At 39.0% G+C, this 17274-nt stretch overlaps 1 protein-coding gene across 1 annotated transcript in view; it reads left to right on the plus strand.

Moving 5' to 3' along the window:
• ARHGAP28 (Rho GTPase activating protein 28) overlaps positions 1–17274 on the plus strand; it is a 170509-nt gene that overhangs the window by 118336 nt on the left and 34899 nt on the right. The window contains exons 4-7 of the mRNA XM_069468255.1: positions 236–328; positions 8096–8185; positions 13495–13579; positions 15598–15740. Of these exons, the coding sequence (XP_069324356.1) occupies positions 236–328; positions 8096–8185; positions 13495–13579; positions 15598–15740 (411 nt within the window). The remainder of the gene's footprint in view (positions 1–235; positions 329–8095; positions 8186–13494; positions 13580–15597; positions 15741–17274) is intronic.

Genomic DNA, 17274 nt, shown 5'->3' on the forward strand with positions numbered 1-17274 from the left:
TTCTGAGACCCATTCTGTTACAGTGTACCACATTTATGAGGATCAGTATAATTACAGAGAAGTTGGTAAGTACTATTATCAATGCACAGATTGCATTAACTCTATATATCTCCACCCAGCTACACACACACACACACACACACACACACACACACTCTAACATAATACATAATTGAATATACATTCACATTTGGAAAGATTCCTAGATAAACATGACTTTCACTTCTTCCATTAGCCAGGTAATACCTGTGACAACCATACTCCTCAGCTGGACGGCACTCAGGAAGAAAAAGAGCTACCAGGAGTTATCCAAACAAGTGGCCCCATGGTAAGTGACAGCAGGGGACTTGGAGGTAGTCGTGAAAGGTGAAAGAAGCCGTTTCTTCAAACAGTTGTTCAAAGCTTGAAAAAAATGCAGCATAATTAAGGTGGTTGGACAACCACAACTGTCAACATCCCTGTCTACCTTTAATCAATCTGTAAGAAAAATATTCAGCATAAACAAGCCCAAGTTTAATAGGTAAACGTACAAAGAATTGTGTATTCTATAAAAAACAGAATATATACTCAGAAAATATTTGTTAGCACTTCTTTTTTGACAGATTTAGTGTCCTTACATTTTATCTTTAATTTTAGAAAATTCTCTTAGGAGTGTTAGTTACAAGTCTACCCGCGGGAACAACAGCAGGTGTGCTCAGGTTCTCTGCTGTCTCCCAGTGTAGGGTGAACTTCAGCCCTGAGTGTCCAATTCCTGGCTCCGTCCCCGTTCCCTCGCTTTTCCTCAGCACCCCTCTGCTCCCCCCCACTTCCCCGGAGGAGGGCACGGCCAGGCAAGCCTGAGAACGATGATCGAGCCTCTGTGCATGTACAACAGGGAAAGGTTGATTTATTTACGGTTTATCCAGGGTCTTTTCTCATGTTTGTTTCTACTTGAAGTCCTATCCCAAGCTCCTTATAAGAGAAAAGATATCTTGGGGTACGAGTTAATGTAATTTATTTTCCCTTTTATTTTTCTATCCTCGGAGTTCCTCTCCTAACTTCCTTCCAGGAAGAGAAGAGCAGAATGGTGACTCCCAGTGATAGGGCCTCTCTTCCCTGCCGAGCTGCTGCAGGACAGAGACTTGAACTTTGAAGGGGTTGATCCCGCACACTCAGTCATTTTCCTTCGTAATTTGGAGGAGATAGTACCAGTCATTTCCAGAGTTCTCTTGCATTTTCCTTAGTGCTGTTTTGATGAGGTATTAGGTGAATTTTAGAAAAGAATCCACATTATTTCTGAAATCTTGCTTTCTGACCACCACTTGTCTGAATACTGCTGGGATTATTTTTCCTACTTTTTAGTTATGTTTTGTGGATTCTACTGGATTTTAGGAGAGAGAGCCTTGGTCATCTGGCTTAACTCTTCCATTTTTATCCCGGATTATAATCCCTGTTGTTTGTAGAAATAATATCAAACTCATTCTTTTTATATTAAAAATTTGCGACAGTCTACTTGCTGTGGGTATTTCCAACCAATAGTTCTCCTGGAATAACCACATAAACTCTCAACTTTTGAGAACAAATCAGTTTTCTCTTTCAGGAACATATTCTGACTTTCCCAAAGTTTTGTTGGGGTCTTTACTTGCCTTTTAGAATGGACAAGAGATTTGAACAGATAGTTCACCAAAGAAGATGGATGGCAAATAAGTTCATGAAAAGGCGCTCAGTATCAGTAGTGATTATGGAACTGCAAATAAAGCCACAATGAGGTATCTCTAGACAGCCTGTAAAATGGCTAAAATTAAAGACTGACTATGCCAAGCATTGCCATGGATGTGGAGCAACTAGAACTTTCATATATTGTTGGTGGGAGTGTAAAATGTTTCATCCATTTGGCAGCTTCTAAAAATGTTAAGAATATACCTACCATAAGACCCAGCCATTCCACTCATAGTACATATCCACAGAAAGACTTATCCATGCTTTATTTATAATCACCCCAAACCCAAAACAACCCAGATGTCCATCTTCAGGTAAATGAATAAACAAATTGTTTTATATCCACACAATAGAATACTACTCAACAATAAAAAGCAACAAACTACTGATACAACACAATGGATCTCAAAATAATTATGCTGTATAAAAGAAGCCAGATGAAAAATATTCCATTTATATAAAACTGTAGAAAATATAAACTAACCTATAGTGAGGGACAGATGATCAGTGTTTGCCTGGGTACCTAAGGGTGGGTAAGGACGGGAGGGACGGAGAGATTCCGAAGAGCCATGAGGACATTTTTGGAAATGCTGCTCTTTGTTCTTTATCTCAACAGTGGTGATGGTTTCACAGGTTATATATATATTTGTCAAACTTTATCAAAACTCTTCAAATTGCACTTTATGTGCAGTTCATTGTATGCCAGCTATATCTCAATAAACCTGTTAAAAATGAGTCCACTTAATGTTTTATGATTTCATTAATAGCCTACATATTTATTTTGCAATAAGGTACTTACAATAAAGAGTCATATATTATGTATTACCTGTGGTTGACCCTTGACTCTAACTCTCAAATGCCACTAAACCCAAGCATTTACAAAAAGTTGACAGTCCATTCTATGATTATCAGAAACCTACTTTACAAATCACTTCTTATGTAGATAAAAGAAGACATTTTCCCTATATGCAGTTGACATAAATGAAATATTGTTGTGTTAGTTTATTAAAAATGCAAAGTAATCACTCTAGTTTATTTCCAGTGCCTTAAATGAAAATCAAATACCTACACTTGCTATTGATTCATAATTCACTGCCAAACACAATCATACCATCTGTTAAAAATCATCAGTTACATCTGTGTTTGCTTCATATACAAGAAAATCTAAGGAACCTTGATTTAAACAAGTAGAAGTTTGTTTTAATCACAAAATAAGAAACTGGTGGTGGGTAGACCAAGGCTGGTACAACTACAAAACAATGCAGTGGCAACCTTAGCATGGACTTCCAACTTTTTCCTTGTCATGTTACTGCCTTAGCATGTGGATTTAATCCTTATACCCACCAGGTGGTAAAGAAACTCTGGATACTGTGTTGATATCCCATTAGGACATGTGCCAACTGACTGTCAATTTTTTTTTTTTTTTTTTTTTTTTTTCTGAGATAGAGTCTCACTCTGTTGCCCAGGCTAGAATGAGTGCCGTGGCGTCAGCCTAGCTCACAGCAACCTCAAACTCCTGAGCTCAAGCGATCCTCCTGTCTCAGCCTCCCGAGTAGCTGGGACTACAGGCATGCACCACCATGCCCGGCTAATTTTTTCTATATATATTTTTAGCTGTCCGTATAATTTCTTTCTATTTTTAGTAGAGATGGGGTCTCGCTCTTGCTCAGACTGGTCTCGAACTCCTGAGCTCAAACGATCCGCCCACCTCGGCCTCCCAGAGTGCTAGGATTACAGGCGTGAGCCACCGCGCCCGGCCTGACTGTCAATTTTTAACAGAAAACCTTAGCTGTCCTGGAAAACTGTACAGTAGAATTTCTCTTATTCTTTGCTGACAGATATACCCTTAGTATGACTTTATGGGTTTTTATTTTATTTTATTTTCTTATTTTAGTTGCCTGAAAGGCATTCCTTTATAAATAAGCTTTTCTAGGTTTTTTTAGTTACCCTCTCTGCAACTTTTTGAATTTTATGAATTTTGAATTTATTTTAAATTTATTGCAGGACTTCTGAGCTTTCACAAGGATCTGCCTTTTATTTCGTTCATGCTGATGAGCACTCAATGATTCCTTTCCGTCTGAGACCTGTTTTCTTTCTTTAGTTTCTGGATATTTTCTTCTTCTATTACGTCTTAAATTATTTTTCCTCCCCATTTCCTATGTCCCTCCCTTCTAGAGCACATATTAGATGGTTTTGGCTTTGCTTGAATTGAATTTCAATATCTTCTGCCTTTTCTCTCATGTTAATCTGTTGGTTCTGTGTCCTAGATTTATTTATGTTTCAGAGTAGACATTTTTTTCTTATCACTTCTTGGTCTTTTGGCTCAGATCAAGTGTAGAAATTTTTTTCTGTATTATTATTTAGCTTTTCTCAATCTTTATAAATTTTGGCAAACATATTCTTATTTCCCAAGAGCAACTTTTTTCTCTCTAACATACTTATTATAGCAGTATATTCTTGATTCAAAGCACCAACAGCTCCTTAAGTCTCTTAGAAGGTAAGAAATCAAATTATTTTTATGTGTTTTTTTATTGAAGTATAACTTAACTAACAATAAAATGCATACATTTTAGGTGTATAATTCAATTAGTTTTAACAAATGCTTTCACCCATTTTATCACAATTAATCAAAATATGGAACATTTCCATTGCCCCAGGAATTTCTCTTTTTTTTTCCTTTTTTTTTTTTTTTTGTAACCTCTCTTGTGCCCTAATTCAGTGAATAGGTCTTCTGATTGTTTTCTGTTTTTATTTAAGGCTTTTAAAAACCTAGTTTCTTAAACAAATTATTGATACAACATCCTGTTACCCATTAGGATCATTCATCCCACAACGGGAGATCCTTGTGTGCCAGGCATTATACTAGGACACTGGGATACAATGAGGCTGGAGAGGAGAGAACAAAGGTGAAAAGAGAGGGAGGTGAGTTTGGAGAAGTAGATGGAAGCCAAACAATGAGAACCTTGCTGGAAATAAGGATATTTCCAATGAGGAAACATATAATATATAAGCAATGGAAAGCTACTAAAGGGCTTTAGGCTGGAGGATGACTTCATTAGATTTATGTTTTGAAAATCACCACCCCAGATATTATGTATAGAATGGATTGGGGGCAGGGGAACTGGAGTTAAAGCCAAGTGAGATACCAGTAAAGCTAATGCAGTGAACTACATAAGACCTAGTGGTGTGGGTGGTCTAGCTTGGACAAGGGAAGTCAGATTTTTCTCAGGCCCTTTTCATTAATAGTCAGTGGTCCCTCAGCCCCAGCCGCACAGAGGCAAGCCGTGCTGTGATTTCTAGCATTTTAGCTTGGTTTCACCTTTCATATGTGTCTAACTATAAATATAATATGCTCTTTTGCATCTGGCTTCTCATGTTCCTCATAATAATTTTGAGATTCATCCATATGTTGCATATATTAGAAGTTTGGTCCTTTTATTACTAATACTCCATTGTATAAATATACCATTGTTGGTATATCTAGTCTCCTGATGGACGTACATTTGGATTATTTCCAGTTTGGGGCTATTGTGAACAATGCTACCATGAGTATTTATGTAGTATAAAAGGTATATATTCTCGTTTCTCTTGGGTAAAAATGGCACATAATTCAGATTGTTGGCAAACATAACTACACACACCCCCATCACTCATAGTTCTTAAACTCAGCAAGGAATAATTTAGTAGGTAAATCCAAAGTGACTTAATTCTATCTTTTAAAGAAATCCATAGGCACAACAGAAAGCACATCCAGAAGCACAACAACAAAAAATAGTTTTTTATTGAATATGTTGTGTGGAGAATGTTGTCAACTAAAGCTTGGTCTTTATGGGTGAGCTCACACGGAAAAATAACAAACTACCATGTAAATGGTTTGTTCAATATTTTCAGTATCAGCATTGATGTAAATATTTATTTTTCTCCAGTTATTTTCCAAATGTAAACATCTCATGTGGAGAACATGTTAGCTTTTGAAATGTGTAGCAATAAATGAGATGCAAACAGTGAAGTGTCTACCCGAAGTGTGAGTACCGTCTGCTCAGGGAACCGCACACCTCCCGTTGCGTGGCAGCACTGTGTCCTCAGGTTGTAGATTTTGCCTCTGGTGGAGGGAGAGCTTCTGACCAAGACTGTGGATCCTAGGTGTTTTCTCCCATCTAGCTCCCCAGCCCCTCCCCCTTTCCCTCACTATGGGAATCCCATCACAACAGGAGGGTGATGGGATCCACCAAGACCCCAAGGACACAGTGTGAAAGGTGTTCTACTAGGCAGAAGCTATCGACACACCTACAGGTAGGAGCTACAGCTCTCTGGGTCCCTAAAGCTTTCTGCAGAGGCATAGCACTGAACTTTATTGATTTTTTTCAATTGTTTCGTGCAGGAAATTGTTGTATGTTTCCTTTACAGTTGAGTAGATCTATTTTCCCAAAAAGCCAAAATTGTTGATTATGTACTCACGTAAGTGAGTGGAGTGTGCTTAGCTTTAAGTTGTGTGTTGGGGGCGGAGGTGGGTAGCTTAGCAGGTACTGTCTGCAAATGCAAAAGCAAAGAGGGAGATGAAGGTTCTAATTTATTACTTCTAGGCAAAGCTGATTTCATTTTTTGTTCTCCCTCCACGTCTTTTGTTGTGGCTTCCAGAATTCCTTCTCCCTTAGACTTGTAGACTTGTCTACTCACACTAGGAACCCATCCACTCCCAAGACAGTTAGTTCATTTTATTTAAGTTTTTTTGGGGGGAGAGAGGGCGGTTTCCTAGGATTATATTTAGGAGCTGTCTACATATTTAAGGGAGGAGAGTTCTACCTGGCTCCAGTTTTTGTAAACATTTCTTAATTATTTATAGCCTTTTCCTACTCTTTGTTCCTTCTATATTGTTTGTTTTTCTCTTCCCTCCCTAGAAATTTTCTTTTATGCTGCTTCTAGGTAGAGGTGTTTATCTTACCAAATCAATCCTATTTACTTTACATCTACTAATTTCTCACTTGGTCTACTATGGAATTATTTGCTGGTTTCCAGTGCTGTTAAAAATGTATTCCTTAAAATATATATATATATATATATATATATATATATGTTTTTCTGCTATTTGTAGTGATTAAGATGGGAGGGGAAGTAGACGATTATCAGTTCGCCATCTTGACTTAAATTTCTTGTACTAATTCTTGTGTTGTTTCTTTTTTTTAAAAAAGCTCTTTGTTCATTTTATAAAGTAATGTATAGCATCTACAGGACACTGAGAAAATATGGTCAAGCATTATGAAGAATGACAGTTTTTTAAAAGACAAAATATATGTTTTCATAAACATCAATATATTCAATTTTGCAGTAAAATTCCTTTGGTAAAGAAAAGGATATTCATGTCTTCTTCTTTTTTTTTTTTTTTAGAGACAAGGTCTTGTTCTGTTTACCCAGGCTAAATTGCAGTGGAATGTCATAGCTCACTGCAACCTCCAATTGCTGGGCTCAAACGATCCTGCTGCCTCAGCCTCCTGAGTAGCTGAGACTGCAGGCACACATCACCATGCCTGGCTAATTTTTCCAGTTTGTTTTTTGTAGAGACTGGGTGTCGCTCTTGCGCAGCTACTGACCTGGCCTCAAGCGATCCTCCCACCTTGGCCTCCCGAAGTGCTAGGATTCCATGTGTGAGTGACAGCACCTGGCCTTCATGTCTTAATTTCAGTAGCACCATTGTACAGTACCACAAAAATCTCTTAGTTTCAGCTTTATAAATGAAAAAGCAAGCTGGTCCTGTTGCTGCTGAATTCTCCTAAGAAAGACAGTCATAGAATCTGCTGAAAGAAATAAAATAATAACATGAAACCAGTTAAACTTGTGTTTGGCTGTGTATCATCAAAAAGTAGGAGTTGTTTTGCTTCATGTGGAGAACCTCACCATGAGTGGTCCATGTCTGATAGGGCGGACACGTAGACACTGCCCCTGCCTTCCTTCCGGGTGCCCGTTGTCTCTATTTGTACAAGATGCGTGGTAGCCTCCGGCTGTCATCTGTGGTCTTGTCATTAGCAAGTACCAGCTGGCCCTGTTCTTTTTCTTGGTAAACACTGTTGGTAAAATTCCACTTACACCTCGTTGGGCCACACTTGTCACATGATTCTTCTTAGTTGCAAATGAGCCTGGAAATCAAGTTGCTTGACTTAGTACCTGCCTCCCTGGAACTAAACCAGGATGTTGCTGAGACAAATAGAGTTCGAGGCAGTGTCTGTCACAGAGGCCAGTGGTCTGAGGGTCTGGCATCTGGGGGGCTCACATTAGCACTGCTCCAGTGGCGGGATGCTATTGTCCAAGCACAGGCGGTCACAACTGCACATATTGCCACACATATTGTACATGGTAGAAAGTATTGCCTAAGTAAGAATGGTACTTTTATTTCTCCATTTAGCCAGATGGTGCTTCTCTCAACAGTACTACCCTGTCTGATGCATCCCAGGATGAAGAAGGGAGTTTTGCCGTTCCCAGGAGTGGCTGCGTGGTAAGTCATCACGTGTTAATACATTTGCAAGTCAAGACAATTGTAAGTAAAGGCAGCTGACATAGGAAGGTAAGAAGAAGTGATTGCTTCAAGACAATTTTTTTTTTAAACTTGTTCTAATATTACAAAGAAACCACAGCTGATGATAGACGCCCCCCCCAGCCTTATAACAATTAGGCAGAAGGAGTCCCAAAACTCAGGAGTGAATAGATCTCCGTTTAAAAGAGGACTCCACAAAGTAATACCACTACAGCCAGAAATCAAAGCATGTTCTTCACAGGCAACAGGTGTGGAGGGATTTGTTAACTTTGGTCCTCTTGGCTGAGTTCGCACAGAAAATTACCAGAGGTCTGATGATCTGGTTTAACTTTGCTTTCTTAACTCAGCAGTCCCTTACACCCACAGGAAAAATTAAAAACCTTCATCAGATATCAAAGGCTCTCTGCTATTGCCTACATTTCCAGCCTTATTCCTCAGGACTCCCCCATGCAAACCCTTTCTCTTAAGACAAATTCACTCACTTGGCCTGGAGTAAAACAATTCGTACTTTTCTTTGTCAAACACTCTTGTCATCCCCTTCTTCTCACTCCCACTGAGAATTCCCACTTGGTGTGTCTGAACAGGTGCTCTGGCAGGGGGTGTAGCATAGGCAGCCCCCCCGCCCCAGAAAACAGTGAGACACCCCATTAGAGGGGGCAGTGGTTCCCCAATGGCAAGTTGGTAGCAGGCAGCAGTTGGCACAGTAGACAGTCAGATGGAGATGGCACATTCTGAGGTTCCTCTGGGGCAGTTGTTTCTCAATCATTGTCCATCTTGAGGAACAGATAGCTCATGTTCACGTGTCTCTCCCAGGATGTCCCCATTGTTCAGGGAGATAATGCCATATAGATTGGCTTTTCTGCTATGGTTGTAGATTTTGTTTGTGAGGTTGTCGTAATCAGACTAGAAATAATTGCCTGTATCAGTGATGTATTTTAATTAATAAACTTTATTTCTTAGAGCAGTTTTAGGTTCACAGCAAAATTGAGTGGGAAGTACACGGATCTCCCATGTACACCCTGTCCCCGCACATACATAATCTCCCCCAACGGCGATAATTTTGAAGAAGTAACTAGCTAAAATTAAGCCTATTTTTCTTATTACAATAATTTATTTAACCTTTATTAATTTTTTAATTCTTTTCTTGGCTCTGCTTGAATAATTTTTTTTCTAGTCTCGGATTATACGCATATTTCACTTATTTTTAGTCTTATTTGCATTTAAGGTTAAGAATTAATCTCTGAATAATGCTTTGGCTACTAACATAGAAACTTGGTGTTTAATGTTCTCGTTGTCTTTGATATTAAGGCTATAATTTCAGATGTGCTTTATATTTTAACCCAAGATGTCATCAGAATACCTTTAAATTCGTGTATAAATAGATTTGTAATTGTTGATGTATTTTTCATCTCAAAATGCATTGCATATTTGTCAGTGAACGTGGCCTATTTAAGGTGGTCTCTGGGGGATTTGGCGCAGTGTTTGCAAGATGTGGATGTGTCAATTCTGGTCTTAGGTACGGAAGAGGAAGGTGGGGAACCTTACTGTCCCTATAGCTTTCGTACATACAGTCGTACAGCACATACGCTCAAACCATGAGTGAAAACCAAATACCTAGTCAGGGAGGTCAGGAGCATCTTTTGAGTCAATGAATTTCTCCTGTAAGTCATGAGTAGAGCATGGAAAATGTTTGATATGGTGTTTAATATGGAGGACGTATCAGATAATGCTAGTCAAAGTCTAGTTTAAGATAAAACTACAGCAGATAGTACTGTGAATACTGTGAACTAAAATAAAATCTTAAACTCCCCAGCTGACAGATGGACCCCCTCTTGGCCAAAGGGGACCCCAGAAATACCCTAAAGCTGAGTTGCTGGCCGTTAGAGGGAGGTCCTCTTCATGCCCACTCCCTTCTTGGAGATATCCCTTGTAACTCATCAACAGGCCTAAGGCTATACAGGACAAGCTTAACTCACACCTGTAGGTCATCATTTTACATAAGAGGTCACTTAAGTCTGGGTATATGTCTGGTATATGTTGGTGGCTTGTCTCTGATTAACAAACATCCTTATCATAATTTAAAACATTCCAAGCCTTTAGACAAAGCTTCATTTCTTTAACCAATTACAAATCAAAGAATCTTCAAACCCATTATAACCTATAATTCCTTGTTTGAGATGCTCTGCTTTTTCGGGCCAAACCATTGTACGTCTTCCATGTACTGATTTATGACTTCACTTGTAATTCCTGTCTCCCTGAAATGTATAAAACCAAACTAACAACCACAGAGAGACCACTTGATCAAGGCTTCTTGGGTGTGGCTCTCTGGGCCATGGTCACAAATATTCAGCTCAGAATTGAGGACTGAAATCTGATTTTTTTCTTTCCCCAAAAAATTCCTTTCTAAGGGGGCCTGGTGAGTCACACTTACAAATGATAAAATCTCAGTAAACAGGTTTTTATGATGTGGTTTACTTCCCAACCTGATTCCAGTATAGCATCACATAAAAGATAGAAGATCCTATCTTAGCTAAAGGGTCTTAACTAAAGCATTCCTTTCTGCTGATTCCTAGTCTTTTCAACAAAGCCTAACTCTTTCAGCCAATTGTCAACTAAAGAATCCCTAAAACCCTCCTATGACTTCTGAGACCCCACTTCGAGTTGCCCTGCCTTGATTCCTAAACCCACCTATGACTTGTAAGGCCCCACTTTGAGATGTGCCACCTCTTTGGGCCAAACCAATGTACACCCTCCATGTATTGATTTTGACTTTACCTGTAATTCCTGTCTCCCCAAAATGTATAAAACCAAACTGTAACCCAGCCGCAGCGAGTCCACTTGCTCAAAGCTTCTTGATCGTGGCTCTGGGCCATGGTCCTCAAATTTGGCTCAGACTAAACCTCCTTAAATTGTTTAACAAAGTTTGTCTTCTTTTCTGTTGACAGAATAAACCTCTTTAAATTATTCTACACGTTTTGGATTCTTTTCCATTGATAATGCCAACCTTCTACAATTTGGAATTTAAAATAGTAGTAACCCCTCATAGTCTACTCTCCAGTCCTAGCTTGGTGCAACTTGGGCAGTAGAGCAGAGTTTCCGGGGTGGGAAAACACTGCTTTTCCTTAGGGAAATGTTAGGGTCGGTTATAAACAAGCCAGGGAAGGTTATCTTTATGTTTGAAATACTTTAAAATCACTAGAACCGATAAAAAGTGATGCTAGTCTTAACACGATTGTTAATGGGTCATGAATGTCTTAGGACTATATATGCCAAGGATCTAGCCTTTGTGCTCAACCTACCTCAGAACTCTAGGACCATTTTTTGGCAGGCCAGTCTTCCTTTTTCATTTTCACCACATCATTCCCCTGCTTTAACATGAGAATCTTCCTTTGTTTGTTTTGCTCTGTTCTGTTTCTCACCCCTGGGATTCTAAGTCTCACCTCCCCTACCTGGCTTTCAAAACCTCCCATAACTTGAGCTGACTCTCTTGATTAATTTATACCTCATATTTTCTTATATTTTTCTAATACCCTTATCCAACTCCTGGCATCCCAGTCTCTTTATGATCTCTTGTGCTAAAATGCTTCAGGTATTTCCATACCCAAAATTTCTGCTTCCATTTCTGGCCTGAATGCTCCTGCCTGTCTCCACTACCTTCCTTAATTCTTTTCATCATTCCTTGAGTTCCAGCTCACGTTTAGCCACCTCATCAGTGGAAACCTCTGGGTGATAGTCTTCCCTCTGTATAGCTCCCCAATAACATTTACAGTTTGTATTACAGAAATTAGCTCTTAATGGTGGATTGATTTTCTTTTAATAAGACTCCCTTAATGTTGTTCTGTTCTCATTGTAAATAGCTCCAGAGCAAGGATTATGACTCAAACTTCTCCTTCCCAGGAAAGTCCAACAATAATTTGCATTACAAAGAGCAGGCACTCATTCAGTGCAATAGGCTGGCTAGAGGCTAGTTAACCCAACTGAGATTAAGAAATGACATTCAGTAGATTTAAGCATCCCAAACCATCAGGTTCAAGCACTAAGGTCCATCAGTTTTCTGAAGAGTTTTCTCTCCTGTAGGTGAGTTATTTCAAAGTCTGACAGAGCATTCCTTTGTTGGAAAACTTAAGAAAACTACTGAAAAGTTGTCTGCATCTTTTTTTAAGAATTTTAGTGTGGGGTAATCTTTGCAGTGTTAGTTTTTAGAGCCACCAAAAATCTGACTGACAATGAGCTACATGGCCCTAGACATTTTTTGTTTTTTCATTCTTCCACCAATTACGATAATTGGACATCTATGTAATAATTGGCCAACTGTTCACATGCTGTTCACACAATTAGAAGTGTATCATCCCTTTTGCAATAAAATAAGAATAAAAAGAGAACACAAGGCTCAGAATTTAAGACTGCCTTGTATAATTGCTAATGCATGATAAAGATTCTTTTATAAAGCAGGTGTTCAGTTATTGCTAAATAAATATGAGAATAAAAGAAACAATATCAGGCTCTGGGGAAAAAAAGAACGGATTTTATGTGTGATGAGCATACAAAAGATTCTTGATGGAATACCAGATTTTCACCATCACACATATTCACAGGTAATAACTCCCACCTTGAAACTTAAGGGATTTGCATGTCAATTTTTTGGGGTAGAATTTGTGTGTAAATTTTTACGATACCCATCCAGACCTGAGCAGTAACTCTCTGTGCAGGACTCTACAAAGATAGATACTCAAATTCTGATAATATTAGAGAAGTTCAGTGCTTTGGTGGGATCTCAATGTAAAATGTACCAAATTAATTAAGAAGAGAAACTGAATTAGAAACAATACTTAATATTTTATTAGTTATCATCACTCTGTATTTTGCAGTGAGGGAATTAATATGTTAATATTATATTAGAATAATTAGTATAATTAAGACAAAAATGCATGAAGATAATTAGCAAATGATATTATAATTATCAGATTATGTGACTTCAAACATCATAATCACTACATGTTAGCAAAGGTATAAGCAGCAAATATTTAAGAGCTAAGAAGGCACAGTTTTATTAACCTTGACATTGTTCCCTTTTGAGGAACCTGTGTGAGTCGCACACATCTGAGCTGAATGCAGAAACAAAGGAAATCAGATGCAGGCCCTTTATGAAATCAAGAATTGCTTTTTGTGAAAATCACTCTTACATACTGCAGAATGTAAATCAGATTGAAATGTGGGGTAGACTGTATTCATGGTAAAGTGTTTTGTGTTCGTCTTCCCTTGCTTGGCAGGCTATACTTGAGACCATTCCAGATATACCGGTTCATTCCAATGGCTCACCAGACCCCGGGCAGCCAGTTGAGAACGCCGTGAGTGGTGAGTGACATGCCTCCCGTTGAACGCAAGCTGTGTCTTCTTGCTTTTGTTCTGGCACTCGATTCGGTTAGCTTTGAATTTCTAAAAGCAAAATGTAAGTGTGTTTTTCTCCCCATTACAATTTTGTCACTTCCCGCACTCCCTCCTCCCATCCACCTCCAAATACCCCATTCTGTCACAACAGACAAGATTAATTGGGCCAAGTTGGAAGCAGAATCTTTTCCTCCTTCACCAACCATTGCATCATTTAGAAACTACTCACTTGGGTGGTGTCTTTGACTTGCAGCCTCTTTCACAGGCAATCTGGATCTGCTCAGCAGTTGCAAGTTGGCCAGGAAATAGGCCACTTCCAAGAATCCCTACTTACTGCTCAAGTGTGTGCAGCACCAGGGCAGCTCCCAAGGGACAGGAGTAGCTTTTATCTGGGCCTCTTCCACTTGAGAGGTGGGCTCCCTGGGTGGGCTCAATATGGAATCCTAGATCCTCCTTGTAGGAAATAGAACCCTTCAGGCCATACTTTTGTGATTCCTCCAAGTTTTCCTGAAATACATGCACTCTTCTTGTAAACAACAGAGCCTGTACTTTCAGCATTAGCTTAAAAAGTCAAAGAAGTTGAGGTGAAGAAGATGTTCTAAAATTGATTGTGGTGATGGTTGCACAACTCTGTGAATATACTAAAAATCATTGACTTGAATACTTTAAATAGGTGAATTATATGAAAATTCAATTCTGAATTGAGTACCAAAAAAGCTGACATCAAAAAAAAAAAAATTCTTTGCCAGAAATTCACATTCCCCATCAGTCTATTGGCTGCCATACTGTAATTTAGTTCAAACCCTGGCACCAAGTGGTAGAAGTCTACATGGAGTGGTCTAGTGGTTTGGAGCATTGGCCTGTTCCATAGCTGCTCTCCTTTTTAAAATCTGTTAGCAGATCTGTAAGAAGTTGGAGTACTATGTAGCAGTTTAGCTTCCTCTGTTATGAATGCAAACCTCTGTATGACAAGTGAAAGTCACAACTCTCCCCTTGCCATTTTCCAAGTTCTTGCTGCATCCATTTATTGTGTTTTCAGGTAGGATTAGTATTCAGGATTTTTGAATCTGTTGATGCTCCATCTAACTTTTCATGTAAAACAAATTAGGTCTTCTAGTAATTCTGCCGTTTGTTCTATTTAGTTGTCCTCTAGTCAGTGTCTATAAAAGAGGGCAAAAGAGAGAGAGTTCTTTTTGTAATCAAATAATTCTTTGCATATGAATAGTTTTGCCAGGCAATGAAACAAGATGCCAAGCTAAAATCTTAGAAATCAGCTTAGAATTGCTTAAACAACTTATGGATTCACTTGGTTTTGATCAAGAAATCTTTTGTCTTAATGTTCAAACTAGCTTGAGGAAAATAATTTATAAGGGGCATTACTTGTAACCCGTTCAGCTTTTTCTCAGTGCATATCGTACAAGGTCAGGTAACCAATATCAAATTAGAGAAATTCAAATTAATTCACCGGAACAAACATAGCAGTGAAATCCAAATTAAATTTGAACAAATCTTAAGAGGCAAATATTCCACAGTTTGAGGGGCAGGGGGACAGGAGCAGTAGTAGAGTGGAGAGGAATTCTAGGACTGCACCCTTTCGTTCTCTGCTTTAAGTTTCTCATGCCCTGATAACAGTCATATTGGGTCCAGATGGGCTTAATTTTAATATCATAATAATATAAACAAATATTCTATTTTTGTACTTCCCTTTAATAATCAGCAAGTTTCATGAGATAAAAATCTAAAATGTAAAAAGTCAGATTAAATAGAAAGTTTGTTTGGATAATGGTGATAAAAATTTGTTCCTGTGGAAGTCTGATGACGCCACATTATTGTCCAACTGTGGGCAAGTCTACTGGTCTTCCTTGGATACAAACATTCCGACGTATTTGTGGATTAACTTGTAAATAGTTTGTGTTTATTTTACATAAAATGGTGTTGATCGAATAAATGGCATATTAAATATTCTATATTCTTTGTTTTTTTAGATGATGACTATTTGGAAAAGAACATTCCACCAGAAGCTGAAGAACTGTCTTTTGAAGTGTCTTATTCAGAAATGGTTACAGAGGCTCCGAAAAGAAATAAACTTAAGAAGTCAGAGATTAAGAAAGAAGACTATGCTTTAACTGTAAGTAAAACCTTTCATGATTATTCCAGTAACTTCCTGTGACTTCTCCATGGGACAAAACTAGGATTTCTTTTTTTAAATATCTCTGTGTGTGCACGAGGGGATTAGGGAAGCTGGGCGTCAGCTCTACATACCACCATTTGGGCTGTTATTTGGGGTATCATTTCTTGTGCAGTGTACAGCCTGCCTGACTGTACCTGCAACCTTGGTTGAGGAAAAGTTATAAGGATGTATGCTTACATACTGTTTTATAGATATAATAGGATTTCCACCTGGCTTGTGAGCTTTCTTGCACTTTATGTCCTTAATTATAAGTCAATACAGACCCTAACTTTCTGCACCTGTGCCTCCATAAGTCACATATCAGAAGGAGTATGGCAGAAAGTCACAATCATAACATCAAGAAGTGAGAGCTCATAGGACAGATGCTAAAAACTCATCAAAACCAATTCAAGAATTGATATTATTATTGGATACGCAAAGAAAGCTATAGACTGTGTTAGCCTCAAAGCCTCTTATATATATCCAGGATATTATATCCTGGAAACCTAATATAGAACTATGTTACCTTCATCTATTTGCTGTTCAGTAAATGCATGTGTGAAAACTGCTGTGGAGTCCCGAGTAGTCTGTGCTGATCAGGGCTGGAGGCAGGATGAGCAGGGCCCAGGCAGTCGCAGAGCTAAAGGAATGAGTCATCTAGCAACAGAGTCTTTGCACCAGGCGACCTGGACCATTCCCGGGCAACCCCCGCTTGACAGAGGAGAGGAAGAGGACAGGGAAGAGCTCTCTAAGACTCACTGAGAACCTTCCATGGGCCTGACACTGTGCTGGGTGTTCTAATTGTAAGGTGGGCTCTAGTGCTTATTCACAATTGACAGCTGAGGAAACTGAGGCCAGAGAGGCTAGGTAACATGTCCAAAGCCCCACAGTTGGTAAGAGGCAGAAACAGGATTTAAAGCTAAGTGTGTCAAACTCCAAAACCCTTCCTGGTCCCTAAGCAGTCTCCAGGTTGGAGGGCAAAGGGCATTCTAGGGCACAGAGGGAAGCCAGTGAGACTCTGGTTTCAGGGGGAGTCCCTCCTTGTCTCCAGAGAGAATCATCCAGGAGAGGATGCTGCCCCAGGTCTCCTCATCAAAGCTGCCTCCTCCTCAGGTGTGGCTCACGTGGGATGCAGGTCAGCCTCCCATGAAGAGCTTTTCAGAGGGTTTAGCACAACAGTAATTGCTCAATAAATGCTTGCAGATTTTGCTTATATTGTTGTTGCTATGTATTACTTTCATGTGGGGCTTTGGTTTCAGAAAGAAGGTAAAATAAGTGTTTAATAGCACAAGCTATTCCCCAAACTGCATTCTACATTTTGTGCTTTTACTTTTAAATGCTTGGGGTTCCAAGGAACAATTGTTGAATGAATGAATTAATGAGTAGATGGTTTGAAAACCCTAAGGAACCTCTAATTTAGGGAACCCCCATGGAAAATGTATACTTAAAGCTTTGTAATTTGAATAGCTATGGGATCTTTCTACTTTAGCAT

The sequence above is a fragment of the Eulemur rufifrons genome, chromosome 5 (assembly GCF_041146395.1).
Source record: "Eulemur rufifrons isolate Redbay chromosome 5, OSU_ERuf_1, whole genome shotgun sequence".
NCBI classification, from domain to species: Eukaryota; Metazoa; Chordata; class Mammalia; order Primates; family Lemuridae; genus Eulemur; species Eulemur rufifrons.